This window comes from Dryas octopetala, chromosome 4 (assembly GCF_963921425.1).
Source record: "Dryas octopetala chromosome 4, drDryOcto1.1, whole genome shotgun sequence".
Classification (NCBI taxonomy): domain Eukaryota; kingdom Viridiplantae; phylum Streptophyta; class Magnoliopsida; order Rosales; family Rosaceae; genus Dryas; species Dryas octopetala.
The window spans coordinates 2986677-3003734 of NC_141369.1; the positions used below are offsets into that span (position 1 = coordinate 2986677).

Sequence of the window (17058 nt, forward strand, 5' to 3'; positions counted from 1 at the left end):
ATCGACATTTTTGTTGTAGTGAAATTGAAATTTTCGTCAACCCAAGTAGCATCCACCTATTCAAAATCATTAACCAACTCAGTATGATACTCAAAATAATGCTAGATAAATGAAATGACAGTTGGGTGGTCAGAACCACCTCCGTCGCTGTTCAAAATGACGGTACAAAATTCAAATTTCTCAATTTCTCAAAATTTCTCAACCTTTTCAATTGCAAACTTCAATTGGGGTTCAAAGGGGTGGATATTGTCCAGCAATTGTCCAGGAACCAAAATTTCAAAGGTAACCCGAAATAGTCCTTAAACCCTCAAATTTCAAGTTCCTAATTACCCCAAAATTGACCAACACTGGCATTTAGAGTATATATATTAAATGGTTTGTATTCTAACAAGAAACCATCAGTAGCACAGTGGTCAAGGCACCAAGGTTGTGCACAAGAGGTCTCAGGTTCAAACCCCAGGCATGGTGCGATCCACAATCCTTAGAGCAGAGAGAATATGATCTGACAAATATAACGCATTTTCATTTTCCACATATGCCAGGTGATACTGCACATCTCATAAAAGTTCAACATCCGTAAAATACTCACAAAAGACCATTACTCACGCCATCAAATAAGTATTGCTCATCTTCTATACCATCTCTGAGATGCATGTCCAAAGATTGCAAAATTAAAGAACAAATAAGCAATATTGATTATGTAATTTCCTCGGCAAAAATACATAGATAATGGAAAACAACCAGAAAACTTAACAAATCAGGAAAAGAAGAAACAAGTTCAAAGACTTCAGATGAAATGATGGTGTTCATCAGCTCAAATCGTACAACTTCTAGCATATAAAATGTAGAATAGATCGAATCAAGAGATTGGCCTTTTTAATAGCTTAATTTTCACTATGAAGAACCTCCTTGATGAGCCTATCAAAGTTTATATAAGATGATCCCCCAACATCAGTAGCTCTTTCTGCCTTTTGTTTCCATTCTTGAGCCTTCATCTTCATTTGCTTACCTTTCTCCCCTTTCATCATTTCCTTAAGCAGTGATGAAACTTCGTCGTGCTTCACATCAAGATTGATTTCCATCCCAATCCCCCATGTAGTGCACGCGCAGTGGCAATTCGTTTGTTGGTCAGCATTGAAAGGCCAACAGATCACAGGCACACCACCACATATAGCTTCTGTCATAGAGTTCCAACCACAATGTGTCAAAAATGCACCAACAGCAGGATGGCCTAGGACCTTCTCCTGAGCACACCAGCTCACTAGCAATCCTCTATCCTTAGTCTCCTCCAGAAATTCTTCGGACAACATTGCCGGTCCATCTTTCACGACATCAGGTCTAATAATCCATAAAAATGGCTGCTTACTATCCGCAATCCCCCATGCCAGTTCTTGAAAGTGCTGGCTTGACATTACTGCCACACATCCATAGTTCACGTACAAAACAGACTCAGGTTCTCTGCTATCTAGCCACTCGAAAACTTTTGCTTCCTGCTTCCATAAACTTGGATTGAGTGACTCAGATAGGCTTTTCGGGACATGCTTTTGTTCTAGCAAGGAAAGAGGCCCAATTGAATAAATGTTTGGAAAATTGAATTTAGATATGACAGCTTGTAAGGCTTCTTGCTCAAATTCCTCAAAGTTGTTGAAAATTAAGGCACGAGCTTTTAGACAATCCTCTACTTCTTCTCTCATAAAATGGAACATGATGTCATTGGGATCGGTTGTTCTGAAAAAGCTTGGAAGGTCCTTCAGGCGTATGTTATTGCCCATACCAGTGACCCAATCAACAGGGGTATCAAGAGTTCCATCAGTGAGATAGTCATCATCTGCAAAACGAATTTGTTCTTCGATATTCACTCCAAAAAAAGATTACCAGATAAAATGAAAATGAAGATACAACAAATATTATATGTTTTAAATGGATTAGTGTAATAGTTACTTACTTTTAAATGGAAAAATCCCTCTTGTGATGAGTTCGGGGTAATGCAAATATCCAATGAAGGAGAAAGCAGAAGAAGTAAATAATGCAACCCCAGGAAGGCCCAAAGCCTCAGCAGCTCTAATAGCAAAGTTCATAACTCCATCAGCAATTATGCATGAAATAGGAGGCACATCGGGCGGAGAAGCATTCTTATTAAGCCTGTCCAAGAGCTCTTTGAAAGGACCAAAACAAGTTTTTCTTAATGAATCACATACCAGAGGAACATTTTGTGTTGCATCTGGATTTGATGGTGGCGGCGTTCCATCAGGTATAGTCTCAAACCTGAAATCAGGCAAGCCCTTTACAGAATCAGGGCCATTTGATCGGATTAAACGGTTGTAATTGAACTCTGTGTGGACAAAAGTGATATGGAAGCCTCTAGAATGCAAGAGCTTGGCAAATCTCATGACAGGGTTAACATGGCCTTGTGCTGGCCACGGGACCAGAACAGCATGAGGCTTTGTAGTACTCGTTTCCATTTTGAGGATCCAAGCTCTTGTTTAATCCCTGCCCAATGTGTGGCATATATATGTATGATGTATCCCATTTCATTTCAAGTGAATTTCAACAATTATTTCTCATTTCATCTGCATTTGAATTTCATTTCCATTTCATTTGTAATTTTCTATTTTCTGCCATCCAAACAGGTCATGACAGGTCAATTTGAAGATGGCCACATCAAAGTTTTTTTTTTTTTTTTTTTTTTTTTTCATCTAACTACAACTTAAAAAATAAAAGAGTAATTGGTAAAATTTGATCCCTTAATACCAGTAGATTAGGCCATATACCATATACCAAAGAGGCTTTAATGTGTACTCGGGATTGGCTTTGGAATGAAATAAGAGGTATTGGAAATGAATTATGTATGTAGTATAGCAAGTGAATTTGTTCCTCTATGTTTACTAATTATTCTTGTTATTATATGATTAATTAGGTTCAAGTTCTACAACAACTCTTGGAGATTTCACATGTGATGAATTAAGATGTTGAATTGAGTGAGTAAAATGATTGGTATACTCTTTTTTTTCTTTGGTGCTAATGATTGGTATACTTTGTTATAATTCATTTGCTGTAATTTTATATGATTAGGTTCAAATTTTAAGTTGTATTGTTTGAATTGTTGCAGGGCCCTTTGCAGTCTTGCATTGATGATGAGAATGTCGAGAACATCACACTTTGTGATTAAGATTAGAGATATAGGATTAATGAAGAGAGCAACTTGGTAGACAAGTATGGCAAGGATGACATTGTGGTGAAGGACCCTAAGAACAAGGCTAAGATTAGATTATTAATGAAATAATAAAGTGTTTCCCTCTAAAAATTAAATTATTATATTAGAATTATATTTTATTTAAAAAAATTTGTGGGTTATGGGTTGGGTTTGGATAACCCATTAATTTGGTGGGGCGGGTATGGATAATACCTATGAAAATACTAATGAGTATGACATGGGTATGGGTATGGGTATATCAAAATTTAAATGGGATGAGTTTGAAGTTGCGGGTATCTGCCCACTGGGTCAAATGCCCATCCCTTAATAGATTTAAATGCTGCTCATGGAGATACTACATCAATTGAAATCTATATAAGTATATAACTTATAACATATGCTATAGTAACTTTAATTGAAAGTTTGAAACCCCAATTACATATATTATGAATTTGGGCATTCTATATTTCTATTTGTTAGGTTTGAATTTTGAATTACATTTGATCTGCATATATTCTGGAAATTCTAGGTTGTTAAACTTAAGTGTTGACTGAAAAAAAAAAAAAAAAAAAAGGCGGTTATATGTTATTTTAACAAAAAAAAAAAAAAAAGTTTAAAAGGTTGGCACCATCCCATACCATCTCGTTCCGTTTCGTATGGATATAGAATGAGATGACATGGGATCATTTCTGAAATGATCATCTCATCCCGATACCGATACCAATACCGATACCGATAAAAAACTTTGGGATGGGATGGTTTCGTATGGATATAGAATGAGATGACATGGGACCATTTCTGAAATGATCATCTCATCCCGATACCGATACCAATACCGATACCGATAAAAAACTTTGGGATGGGATGATCCCGTGCCCAGTCCTATCAAAATTTAAATGGGATGAGTTTGGGGTTGTGGGTATCTACCCAGCCACTGGGTCAACTGCCCATCCCTTAATAGATTTGAATGCTGCTCATGGAGATACTACATCAAAGATTTCCTTCTAATTTTATCTAACTACCAACAGGGACTATCATTAACCACAAAAAAACACAAAAAAAAGAGAAACAATTGGGAGTTTGGTACCATCAAAATTCAAAATTAATATCAGTCTCACTTCCCAATTGATATATTTACTAAAAAAAATAATACAGAATAGACCTTCCCCTGTTAGAGCCTGTACGGCTCTACCATATATAAATAAATGCACTGCACTGATGAGTGATCACACACCAGAACCTCGTGTGGCTTTCCCCCACCAAAACCAATGGAGAGTACTCTGGTAGTTATAGCCTTAGCATGGCTAGCAGCAATGGCCTTTATCTTAAAGAAATTTCGTGAACGAAATCCCAAAAAAAGAATTCCACCTGGTCCAAAACCATGGCCTATTGTTGGCAATTTACACCAGCTTGGTACCCTCCCACATATATCTCTTCACTTTTTAGCCAAAAAGTATGGAGAAATTATGCAGGTAAAATATGGTTCCGGCACAGTTGTGGTTGCTTCATCGCCCAAAATGGCAGAACAATTCCTAAAGACACATGATCATGTGTTTGCCTCTAGGCCTCCTCTGGCCTCTGGCAAATACACTGGTTACAATTACCAAGACATGACATGGGCGCCTTATGGACCACACTGGCGAAAAGCACGCAAAGTTTACCTAACAGAGCTATTCACTCCCAAAAGGCTTGATTCCTTCCAATATATTCGTGTTGAGGAAAGGCGTAGATTCCTTTCCGGACTTTACGCTCAGAGAGGAAATCCAGTGGTGCTCAAAAACCATATCAGGATTTATACTCTCTCCAGCATAAGCAGGGTGGTATTAAGCGACAAGTATTTCAGTGACCATAAAACTGACACTTCACTTGTGTCAATAAGTGAGTTTCATGAGATGATAGATGAGTGGATGGTGCTTAATGGTGTACTCAATATTGGCGACTGGATACCGTGGCTGCGTATCTTTGACCTGCAGGGATTTGTTAAGCGAATGAAGGCTTTGAATGACAAGTTCGAAGCTTTTCACAACTACGTGCTTGCTGATCACAAGGCCAAGAAGGAATTAGCAGGCAAGAATTTTCTTCCTAAAGACATGGTAGATGTGTTGCTGCAGTTCTCTGACGAGGATACTGATCCTGAGGCTAAGCTCACCATGGAAGCTGTCAAGGCGTTAGTCCATGTTAGTATTATATTCTTCTTCTTAATTTCAAGGTTAAATAATATTTCCTGTATATCATCTTTAATTAATTTCTCTGTTAGTACGTACTACGTAGTAGTATTTTTTGTAAGGATTTTAAGAAGCAATTTTTCTTTTGTTTTTTCATGTCAAAACCAACCTTTAAGTTTAGTTGTCTGTCTAAATCAGATTTATTCATTTTTAAAACTGCATTTTGTATATTTATATTCATTAGGCTTTCTTGTGTTTAATGGTATCAATTAAATTCTAATTAATTATTTCTTGCTGTCCTAAATTATATTATATTAGGATCTAATGCCTGGTGGCACAGACACGTCTGGAGTCACAATGGAATGGGCAATTCATGAACTTCTTAGACACCCCCGAGTCCTTACGAAGTTAAGGGAAGAGCTTGACAGAGTAATTGGTCGAGAAAGATGGGTGCAAGAAAATGATTTCCCCCAAATGCCTTACTTAGAGGCTATTATTAAGGAGACATTGAGGTTACATCCACTCTCACCGTTGCTGGCACCACATTTCGCACTTGAGGATTGCAATGTAGCAGGTTATGACATAGCTAAAGGAACAACTGTCCTGATAAATACATGGAGCATAGGGAGGCACCCTGACCACTGGGATGATCCTTATGAATTCAAGCCGGAAAGGTTTTTGCAGGGCAGGGAAATAAGTATGATGGGACAGGATTTCACCCTGTTGCCATTTGGCTCGGGCCGAAGAAGGTGCCCTGGCTACAACCTCGGACTTAGACTTGTTCGAACAACAGTTGCCAATGTGTTCCATGGTTTCAATTGGAAATTTCCCGAGGGTATGAAACCTGAAGATATATGCATGGTGGAACGCTATGGTCTGACTACGTGTCCTGAAGTCCCAGTTACCGTTATCCCGGAACCTCGACTTCCAATCCACCTCTATAAGTGATTGTATTTCATTTGTTTCTGTCCTGTGTTTCTGCATGTCTGTGGTTTAGACCTTATTATTGTCATAGACTGTACTAATCATGAATAAAATAATTCGTCTTGGAATAAAAAGATTGTACCGTGGACGACCATTGTGGCATTAGATTTTGACTCTCTGCTAGTGGGATTTTATTGTCCTCAGTTGAATTATTACACAGAGGATAGAGCAAAAGTCTGAAATTAATGTGCATACTTTTTCTGATTACAAGTCCTTAGTATGTAATCTTTGCTTGCAGACCAACCAGAGTACAACAGCATGTTTGGTAATGATTTTTGGAAATCAAACAACCTTATACCAGTTCACTTTAGCTCCTTTAATTTGGTTCTCATCAGTTCTCTCCAGCACTTCTGAGTAAACTTGCCATTTAAAACCTTCCACTCAGTCTTATCAGGCTGCTGCTGATTCAACTGAAAATTTCCCAAGCAAACCTCAATCTCGATTGATACTTTATTCCTCCTCTTGGGCCATTTCCACTCCCTTTGAACAAACACTTCTGAGATTTTTATATAGGGATGCCAATTATCAAACTAGATATATATATATATATGTAGAGATGCCAATCCCAATTTTTTGACTAGTGAAGCTCTGAACTTCACCCTTTAATTCCCAGAGCTTCTTGAGTGTCCATGAGAAATCTGATGGTAAAGGCGTGCCGAAAAAGATCTACCTCTTAATATAAAGTATAGTATGAATCCATTTGAACCAAAGGTTGTTAATTTACTTGAGAGACATAGCCCATATGTGCTTTTGTCATTGAGGCCTTGTTCCATTCTTTCACTCTTTTAAGTCCTAATCCACCCTCCTGCTTTGGTAAGCATACATCTGTCCATTTAACTTTAGCCTTAGTTCTGCTAACCAACTCAACTTGGTTGAGTTGGCCACTCTCTTAGTAAGAGAGGTATCAAGTCTTGGGTTCAAGTCCTGGTGTTACTAACTTTCCACACGCCTTTAACTTGTAACTTGTACTACTAACAAGATACTTTGTATCTCCTTTGAACCAAAAAAAAATTTAGCTTTAATGCGCCCCAGTCTTTGACCATCCCAGAGAAAATTTCTCATAATTTTTTCAACTTTTTGCATTGTATCACTTTGTATAACATACAGAACACTTTGAATCAGTTGTAATCTGCCGCCATAACTTAATGAAGAGTTTGTCCAATCTTGGATTCTCTTGGTCATCCTAGAGATACATATGTTTAGACTTCATTAGAATTTCTTTGATAGCTGTAACTTGTAAGAACTCCCACATTAGAATAAAATTATTTATTTATTGTTTTAGTAAATATGGAAACAACCATTCATAAAATGAGGTCAGCCTGAACATAGGATCACTAATTCACTATGCTAAGTTAATTTTACATGGAACAACAATAAATTTTACTATGTTAATTTGACTTTGCAGTACATTGTTTTCCACTCATTTCTTGATTATTCTTGCGGTTGTAAATATGCAGTCTTTCCTGACTGGTTTGGTTATATCCGGAGCTGGAGCTTCTGCATTAAGATTAATAACAAAAGCAGCCTTTGAGAATTCTACAGATGGTCTTCGAAAGGGAGCTAGTATGTGAATATATGCTAATCATTTTATTGCTTTCTAGGATTTTATAGAATTTGTAATCATTTTTTCTTGTGATCCATAATGACTTTGGATGTAACCTGATTGTGTTTTTGAGTTTAGGTTGTATCCTTGTAAGGCATAGGAATGAATCTTAATCATAGAAGCTATAACCAATCTAATAATGATGACGTTGGATCAGATATAGTTGATAAGAAAGTACATTGATCGATGAATAGTGACCAAAATCCATAACAATGATCGATCAAAGAGAAATCCCTGTGGTAGCATGCATGTTACTTCTGCAGTTTTCTGCGTAGTGTTTGGGCCCATCTTTTTTATAGTGCCTGAACAACAAATGATTCAAGATGGCCGGAGCGTGTCTTTGCATGGCATCCTAATCAGTAATCACGATTCGCCACACACAATATCCTAAGACTGTGGGCCCCACTTGTCAGTCTCACACATGTCACTCACAATATCCTAAGTTGGGTTCTGCCCTTCCAGGAACCGAAGCAAGAACCACTTGTCAGTCTCTTTTGGTGCACTGCATGTTACTTCTGCAGTTTTCTGCGATCTGTGATTCTGTTTGGTGCACTGCATGTTACTTCTGCATGTTAATCGAAGCATAAACCAATTATTGGAGGTCATCCCATCGTTTGGTGCACTGTTTGTCTAACACTCTAACCCACAAGATCTCTTTTTTTAAGATAGAGCACAAATCTTCGCTCTGTGATTCTGTTCCAATCACACTCAGCAAACCATGTGACATTTGTCTTCTTTTCTGTGCATGTTGCATGATTGATGATCTCAATTGAGCAGTCACCCATGTGCCTGGGTAAAGCTGGTCATATGATTCATTTAACCATTTCATGAACCACATCTATTGATGAGTACTCATTAAAAAATCAAGTCCAAGCCAGCCAAACTTGACATGATATTAATGCTCTCATTGAAAGCAACTACGTACATAGGAAATTACACACTCCTCAACTTAAACTTGATTATCTAAACAAGGCCATGAACAAGGGGGATCAATAATCTTCATCCATAATAATTTTTTAAATATCTTTGTGCAATCCTCATGTTTTAAAACAAATAAAAAACAACACATACATTTGGAATAGGAAGAGAACAAACTATCTATTAATATTAAAATACAGATCTGGTCTCTCTCACTCCCCCTTCTCTCTCTCCTCTGCACCACGCCTTCCCATTCATAAATCACAATCTTAGGAAACCCCAACCCGAATCACAAGCAATCAAAGACTGGCTCGCCCCCTCAGGTCCTCCACGACCTCAATATTTTTTCCTTTTTAAATTGAATCTCCTTAGTTGTGGTTGTCTTGGATTTTTTTAAATGTGCTTTGTACAGATATGCAATCTTCAACCATGATTTTTAAATAAACGAATCCATTAATAAGAAAAATGTTAGTTATGGGTGTGCTAGTAATAGTACTAGTGCTGCTTGATTACAAAATCTTCATTATTGTGCTGCAACATGATTTTCAAATATCTTTCACTTTTTTATTCTTACTTTGATATGCTGACCAAATTAGCATTATTTACTCCTGATTTTTTGTCTTTGTATAGATACGTACGCAAAACAGATTAGTAATCTTTGCTATCTTCTTTGGACAACCCCACAAGCTGTAAACTGGAACAAGTGTGATGGCTTACAAAAGCTAGCAAGCATTCATTTTCAATGAGTGCTTCAACTGTTTACCCTCCATAGGAACAGATTAATCAATTCAATCACATAAGCTTAGAAGTAAAATAGAAGTCCTTTTCAAAAGCACTTATTAGCTTATTAAGCATAAATGAGTAATAAATGTGTCATACATATGTTTATATTGAAGTTCTCCCTGAGATAATTTGCATCGTAAAATACTCTAGGTAAATGGTAAAACTGTAAACTTAATTTAGAAAATCTATTATAAAAACAATACATAAACCCAAGATCTTGAACCTCATGATTTTCACAATAGTCCGTAATTTTAAACCCCTAACCATCTTAGAAGTTTTCCTAAACCTCCATCTATCTAGAAACTCTCTCAAAACCTCCTAAAACTTGTAATGCCTTTTTTACCCTTCTAACGCATATTGACGCTCGTGTTGACACGTTTGACGCGCATCCTAACGCGCTCTGACGTGGATCAGCTAGTGAAACTGAATTTCAAAAATTCTGTTACACTAACAAAATTTAAATTTACATTATTATTAACTAGAATAAAAAAATAATTACATCATTATTTTTCATGGAAAAAAAATAATAATTACACATTTACTTGACAAAAGAAAAATAATTACATCAATTCAGTTTCACTAAAAACTAAATTCAGTTTCACTAAAAACTAAATCACTGATATTGAATTCAGTATATATCCTGAAACCATAAAACTGAATTCTGTTCAGTGAAATCATTGAAATTAAATTAAATTTCAGTGAATTCAAATTCAGTTCACTGAATGCAGTGAAACTAAATTTAGTTTCAATGCATTCATTAAATTCAATTTTAATGAATTCAAATTCAGTTCACTAAATTTAGTGATACTGAATTCACTGAAACTCAAACCCTAGGCTATGTCGTTGTCGTCGTCAAGATCTCTAATCTCAAACTCAAACACTAGACTACGTCGTCACCGTCTAGATCTCGAATCTCCAATCACCTCACGCTCGCCAAGTTCACGACAGCCGCCTCTGCCTCTAGTGGCTGCCTAGATCTGTTTCCCCCTACAAATTTGATTTATCATATTTCAGAACCACAATTTCATTCAAAATTCATCTAAAGCTCATGTTTCACGAGCTGAAACTGTTTCACAATTGAAACTATTTAATTTCAATACAATTTATAAGCCTAATCCATCTAAATTAAAGCATATAATCAGAGATCAACAAAAAAGAAAAGGAACAATGAATAAAAAAACTCATAGTGTTACTGAAATTGTTTCACGAACTGAAATTGTTTTATGAACTGAAACTATTTAATCTCAATACAATTCCTAAGCCTAATTCATCTAAATTAAGATCTAATAAATTTGATTTAGCATATCTAAGCAGATTTCAAAAAATTTCAAATACAATTGGCCAACATTTCAGAATATTAGTGAACTTTTGAAGAACATCAACACACCATGCATAAACAATAATGGTTTCTCACTCTGGTGTGTTAGATGAAACATTTCACTTAATAAAATGTAAATATAACAGTAAAGAATTTGGTGAGCAAAATCTATTGAAGAGCTTTGAAAAATTTGATTGGTATATATGTTGTCTAAAAAAAAACTGAGACAATACAAACCAAATGGCATCAATCTCGAGATGGTCATACTTCCTCCACTATAACTCTATGGCTCCGTTTGTTACACTAGACTGTGTTGGATTGGATTATTCTTAGGGATTATGCTGGACTGTGTTGGACTGGAGTAAGCTGGATTAAATGTTATCCTATGTTTGATGCTGTGTCGGATTATGAAACTGGATAAGCTAAATAACACTGTCTTATGTTTGGTGCATGGCCGGATGACCGGATTAAACTATAATTATTTTAATTTTTAAATTAATAAAAACAATTTTATTATCTTTTTTTTTTTAAATATATTTTCAAGACTTAAAATAATTAACTTTATGTATTTGTTTGTTAAATAAATATATCTTATCTAATTACAATCCATTTTTTAATATAGTTTGAAGGGTTAATATTTAATTCTCAAATTTTTCATAATTTTAATGTCCAAAATAATTGATTAATTTGTTTTTTATTTAAAAAAATGCTATCTAATGACATTACTCATCTAACATTTTTTTTTTTTTTTGCTAAATCAAATACTGTTTTTCTTTTTCCAAAACCATTGACCAGCAAAAGCATTAATTAGTGGTGAGACCTATAAGATCCAAACATTTTATAAGGTAGATAGATCCTAGCAATCACACAAGACAAACATAAGAAAAGTTGCAGCAATCACACAAGGCAAACAGATAGATCCCAGCACCAAACCCAATGAACACGTTTGTTTCCTTTTTCGTTTTGTTTTTCATTTGAGTTTTGGCTCCTATATTCATCTCTCCCATTTACCTGCTTCAATCAGAATGTTAGGAATCTCGACTGATATCCAAGAAAAAATCCAATGAAGAAAAAACCCATAAAAATAATAATAGATCAATGCAAACAAAAAAAAACCCAGAAACCCAAAAGATCAATTCTAAATCAAGCTTGTCCATAGAGAACAAGAGAGAACAAGAGAGAACAAGAGAGAGAGAGAGGAGGGAGAGAAAAGAATTGACTACCAGAGAAAGAAAGCAGAGAGAGAGAGCTTACCCACAAACTGAAGATGAAGGATGGACGCGCGAGCTACCTCCAGGTTTGTGTTATTTTGCGAGGCGTAATCCAGTTCTTAGATAGCGAGGTGTCTTCAAGCCTCGCTATTTACCAACGCTTAGTCCTCTGTTTTAGAAGAAGCGGTGGTAGATAGTCCCACTTAAAATAATACAGGGCATTACCAAACATGAGTTCATTGGGTTATTTAACACAATCCGGCCTAGTCCAACAAAACAAACGTAGCCTATAACTCTATGGCTCGTTGACCTAATGGATTTTGCTCCACATAATTTTGAACATTGTCAGCCAAAGCTAATCCTTCCAAGTAGGAACGAATATCACCTCTGGGTCCTACAATGAACAACAAATGTAAAAAAGTCAATGATGCTAGAATATGTGATCTAGGACCATCCGTTATTTAACATACATTTCCAAAAACATAAAAATTTAACTTCTACTCTGATGGTGACTCACCTAATGATGTATCTTTATCGTCTCTGAATTGATATGAGTAAGGAAATATGCAGATCTACAAGCTACTGAAAGATAAACAAGCGAGCAGGAGCTCAGATCTTACCGAAGCCATTTTTCAACATTAGGTTCATGTTCGTTGCGTATTATAGAGTAGTCGTTGCTAAACTTTATAAACAACAAATCCAATTTGTTGCCTAAACTCTTGAACATTCATTGCCTATATGCATAGGCAACAACAAAAACAGTTGTTGCCTATTTTATATTCATTATGGCGCCAAAATTTCCCGCCAAATGAATAGGCAACCAACTTGAAAAAAATAAGCAACGACCTCATCGTTGTGAAACTTCCTGCCTCCTTCCCTCCAAATTATAGGCAACCCCATTTTTATTTCCTTGCCTATTCTCATAATCCACAACCAAAACATCATTGCCTATGCTATAGAGATCGTTGCCAATTAATTATCCTATATTAAGTACACGATTGTTGCGTATGTAAAAAACTTCGTTGCCTATTCTCGTAATAGGCAACGAATTTTAAGGCGTTGCCTAATCCTCAATTTCCTATAGTGATTTTAAGACTTCAAAATACTATTTTCTTTTGTTTTACCTTTATTGTATATGCACTAACACATTTACAATTTGCCTAATATTTAACAGAAGAAGTCGACCGCCAATGTTAAGAACCAGAAAGCGCCAACAAAGATTGAACATCATGGTGGTTCGAAACCCACCTCATATCGGTTGAAGTCTCAATCTCAGGTACGTCTTTATTTAATTTAATACATATATATTCGTTAGTATTGTTTGAGACTTTGACAACATTATTTTCTTTTTCAGGCGGGTTTGCAATTCTCGGAGATTGACACCTACACGGATGTCTATGTCCGACCTGGCTGTGATGCACCCATAGCGAAACAAGTTAGTTTTTTATCTTTTAACTTTTTTTACAAATTTTTATATTTATATTTAAATTCCTAATTTCTAACTTGTGTATAACATTTTGAAGGATGAAATGATGGCCAAGAGGACGAGGTATTTGGAGGAGTTGATCAGCCAGCACCCTCCTGACACTCCGTTGGAGTCGATCCAAATACCTGATCCTGATGTTGGCCTTCGTATTATGATGGACACACTGAGTGTTAGGCCTGGTAGGGAGATACGCGGCATGGGATATGGTCAGGTTCGTGACGTCAGCACCTCATCATCTTCTTTGTCTTATTCTCAACCATAAGTAGTCGTCGCCGAACTGACCGCTTGAGTGGAGCAGGTGCAACATCAGTTAGATTTCGAGAGACGACTCGTGAGGCCTTGATACAGACACATATGAGTCAGATGTAGGCACAAATACATGCATAGGCACAGGCACAGATGGAGGCACAGATGCAAACACAAATGCATCAGATGTTCACCCAGTACCTACCGGGGTTTCAAATGCAACTGCCATCGCCGCCGCCAGCCGAGGATTCCGATGATGCGACCAACTTATGATAGATTGACCATTAGGGTCATTAGTTATCGTTTGTACGGATATTTGGATATAATTATGAATTTTTTGCTAATTTGTGTTAATATAAAATTTGTTAATAAATTTGTGTTATATATTTTTGGATAAATAAAAAATTAGAAAAAATTTAAAAGTAAAAAAAAATTTAGGTGAATAAAAAACCAAAGGTACTTTAGGCAACGAAAAATGAAATCGTCACCCAAAGAGATCTTGGGAGACGAATCAAATTCGTCTTTGTCTCCCAAGGTATCTTTGGGCGACGAAATTATGGTTCGTGGCCTAAAGTGCCTTTGAGCGATGAATATATGCGTCACCTAAGGTATCTTTAGGCGACGATTCATAGCTTCGTCGCCCAAATCAACTAGGGGAGACGAATTTGGTTCGTCTCCGAAAGTAGTCTTAGGAGAGGACAGCATGATTTCGTCGCCTAATGTCTAGTACGACGAGGTTTGAGTGACGAATCTATCGACGAAGTGATTTCGTCGCCCAAAACCTTAGGTGACGAAATCGTATTTTGGGCACGAAACCACTTCATCGCTTAAGCTCTTTTTATTTATTTATTTTTTTTGTAGTGATTTCATCCTAGTATACTCAAAATCTCTTCTAAGAGACTAGAGTTTAACAGCTCGTACCTTTGTAGCTCCCCTGTATTCTTTCTCCAAGACAGCTCATGCATCTTTGGCTTTGATCTTATTGCTAATTATTGGAAATATGTCAATTGTCAAACCCAACTAAATAAGGTGGAGAGCTCTGGCATCTTTTCTGATGGAGTCTTCCAGTAGCGTTCTCTCCCCTACAGTCAAGACCTTGGCTTCATCAGGTTCTTCAAACCAAACATGAACAAACTTCCGGAGACCATGAGAAATCAAGAGAGTCCTCATCATGACCTTCCAATAGTCATAGTGTGAGACCCTAAAATTTCTGTATTTTGTTATTTTTAGTTTGTTACGTTTATTTCTCTAAGTTGATGAATTTTTCTGAAGACCAAGTGACTAAGAGTGGGCCTTGGTAGCGTAGAGCTCATTTTTCTAAGAATAACGACGTTTGGTTCGTCGAAATTGGAGTTCAGATGAAGGAGTTACGAATTTTCAAAGTTTAATAATTGTTTTTGGTTATTATTTGATTTTTTAAAATTTTATTTGGACAAGTTGAATTTTTCTCAAAAATTCTGGAAATCAATATATTGTTTTGAGGCCATATATAATTAGTACTCAGCCTCACGAGTCTGTAGGAATTTTCGGAACTCGAATGTATTTTTGGTGGATTTTTGAAGTTGGAAAAAATAAAAGAAAATCCGAAAATTAGAATTTCACACAGATCGCTGATGTGGCGCAATCCTGGACGTTCCTTGCTGACGATCCAACGCTCCAGAATGTGCCTTGGTGTACGATCACTCACACATGAGTTTCGATGTAAGCGGAATCACGTCTGCTGACTTCCAGACGACGCAGCATCTGGACCGGACGTTGCCATGCGACACATTGTTTCTTCTGGAGCCGGTCTCAGCTGTGTGCACGGATCCACTCGACCCACTCTGTTTACCCGTTTGTAGACTTAGCAGGATTCGCGCGTCACTCCATGGGTTGCGCTCGACCCAGTTCGCTCCCAGCCTATTTTTTACCTGTTTTTCGACCTGTTTGCTCCCCACAGACTTGGTATGGTTTTTCCCTTATCCCACATCGAAAATTCACTAGTTTTTTTCCACTCTTTCAAGCCTATAAATAGAGAACCACCCCTCCATTTCACTCCACACCTTCAGCTGAAAACTTTGTGATTTTTCCAAAGTTTTCTGAGACAAACCACTTGTTGAGAGTCTCTTAAGTTTAAAATATTTGTTTGGGTTGTTTTCTTGGGTGCCCAAAAGGATTTTTCACCTAGGAACATCTCAAACAAATAATTTTGGCAATTTATGGGGAAATTCTGCCAAATTTTCTGCTCGCCTTGGAAAGGTCTTTGGGTAAGACTCTTGGGCTCGATCAAGTTATTTTATTTTGATGTTAATTACTTATTAGGCTTTAATTTTTATTTTAGCAATTCTATTTGTAGAGATTAAGTTAAGGAGGTCTCAAACCAGGTATTTAGTCTTTACTTTCTCTTTAAGGTTTTTATGCATGATTAATTAGTTAAGTTGGATTTAATTGTACATGATTAATTAGTTAAGTTGGATTTATTAAATTAATTAATCATGTCTTAAGTGGATTTAATTACATAATTAGTTGATTAAAGTTGGATTAATTATAATCAATTAATTATGTAAATCAAATTGGATTATAAAATTGCTTTAACTAAAAGAAAATAGATTTACTAAGAAGCATGCAAATAAAGTTTAAGTTGGATTAAATTACTTTGGTTGCATAAATTAGTTACTCGTTAATTAATCAATCTAATAATAGATTGAGGCCACCTTATTAAAGTAACCGAACACGCGTGTGATGTCGAGGTCAGAATCGGCTGCTGTTGCTCTGCCGGCTTAAGGATACTGGGACTGATCCCCCAATCTCCCCTGTACTGACCTGGTTATGTCTTGGTCATGTTGTTGGACTTTACACTACTACAATAATATAAATAGACATCGGTCAATAGACAACGGTTCGTGTTTTATCCGTTATCTTAATTTATTACACAACGGTTTTGTAATAACCGTTATATGAACATATAATATCCAATGGTATTTGGTCTTGGGATTTTTCTTAAATTATTACACAATAGTTTTAGACAAAACTGTTGTATTTGGTAAGTTATAAGAAAATAAAGAATTTGCGGGTCTTTGTATTTGGGCAAAAGCGGAGGCGCGCTAATGAACAGTCCTCGCGCTTTAAGTCTAATTTGGTCAAAGCCCATTCAGATACATTCAGATACTCG

General features: G+C 36.4%; 2 protein-coding genes across 2 annotated transcripts; one reads left to right on the forward strand and one right to left on the reverse strand.

The window, feature by feature from the left end:
* Positions 1 to 573: 573 nt before the first annotated feature.
* Positions 574 to 2470, reverse strand: LOC147286194 (linamarin synthase 2-like). The gene is made up of 2 exons (XM_086239787.1): positions 1946 to 2470; positions 574 to 1828 (listed from the first exon to the last, which is right to left on the reverse strand). Exons 1-2 carry the CDS (start codon positions 2460 to 2462, stop codon positions 885 to 887), a joined length of 1461 nt encoding a protein of 486 aa, XP_086095913.1. The 5' UTR covers positions 2463 to 2470; the 3' UTR covers positions 574 to 884.
* A 1976-nt stretch (positions 2471 to 4446) lies between these two features.
* Positions 4447 to 6333, forward strand: LOC147286195 (flavonoid 3'-monooxygenase-like). Its single transcript, XM_086241091.1, has 2 exons — positions 4447 to 5370; positions 5677 to 6333. Exons 1-2 carry the CDS (start codon positions 4462 to 4464, stop codon positions 6304 to 6306), a joined length of 1539 nt encoding a protein of 512 aa, XP_086097217.1. The 5' UTR covers positions 4447 to 4461; the 3' UTR covers positions 6307 to 6333.
* The last annotated feature ends 10725 nt before the right edge of the window (positions 6334 to 17058 follow it).

What these genes read in the sequence shown, in the direction of transcription:
- LOC147286194 (XM_086239787.1), bottom strand. Translation starts at nt 2,462, where the DNA reads ATGGAAACGAGTACTACAAAGCCTCATGCTGTTCTGGTCCCGTGGCCA. An exon ending in AGGGATTTTTCCATTTAAAA is followed by an intron (nt 1,829 to 1,945) that starts GTAAGTAACTAT and finishes TTCGTTTTGCAG; the next exon opens with ATGATGACTATCTCACTGAT.
- LOC147286195 (XM_086241091.1), top strand. Translation starts at nt 4,462, where the DNA reads ATGGAGAGTACTCTGGTAGTTATAGCCTTAGCATGGCTAGCAGCAATG. An exon ending in CTGTCAAGGCGTTAGTCCAT is followed by an intron (nt 5,371 to 5,676) that starts GTTAGTATTATA and finishes ATATTATATTAG; the next exon opens with GATCTAATGCCTGGTGGCAC.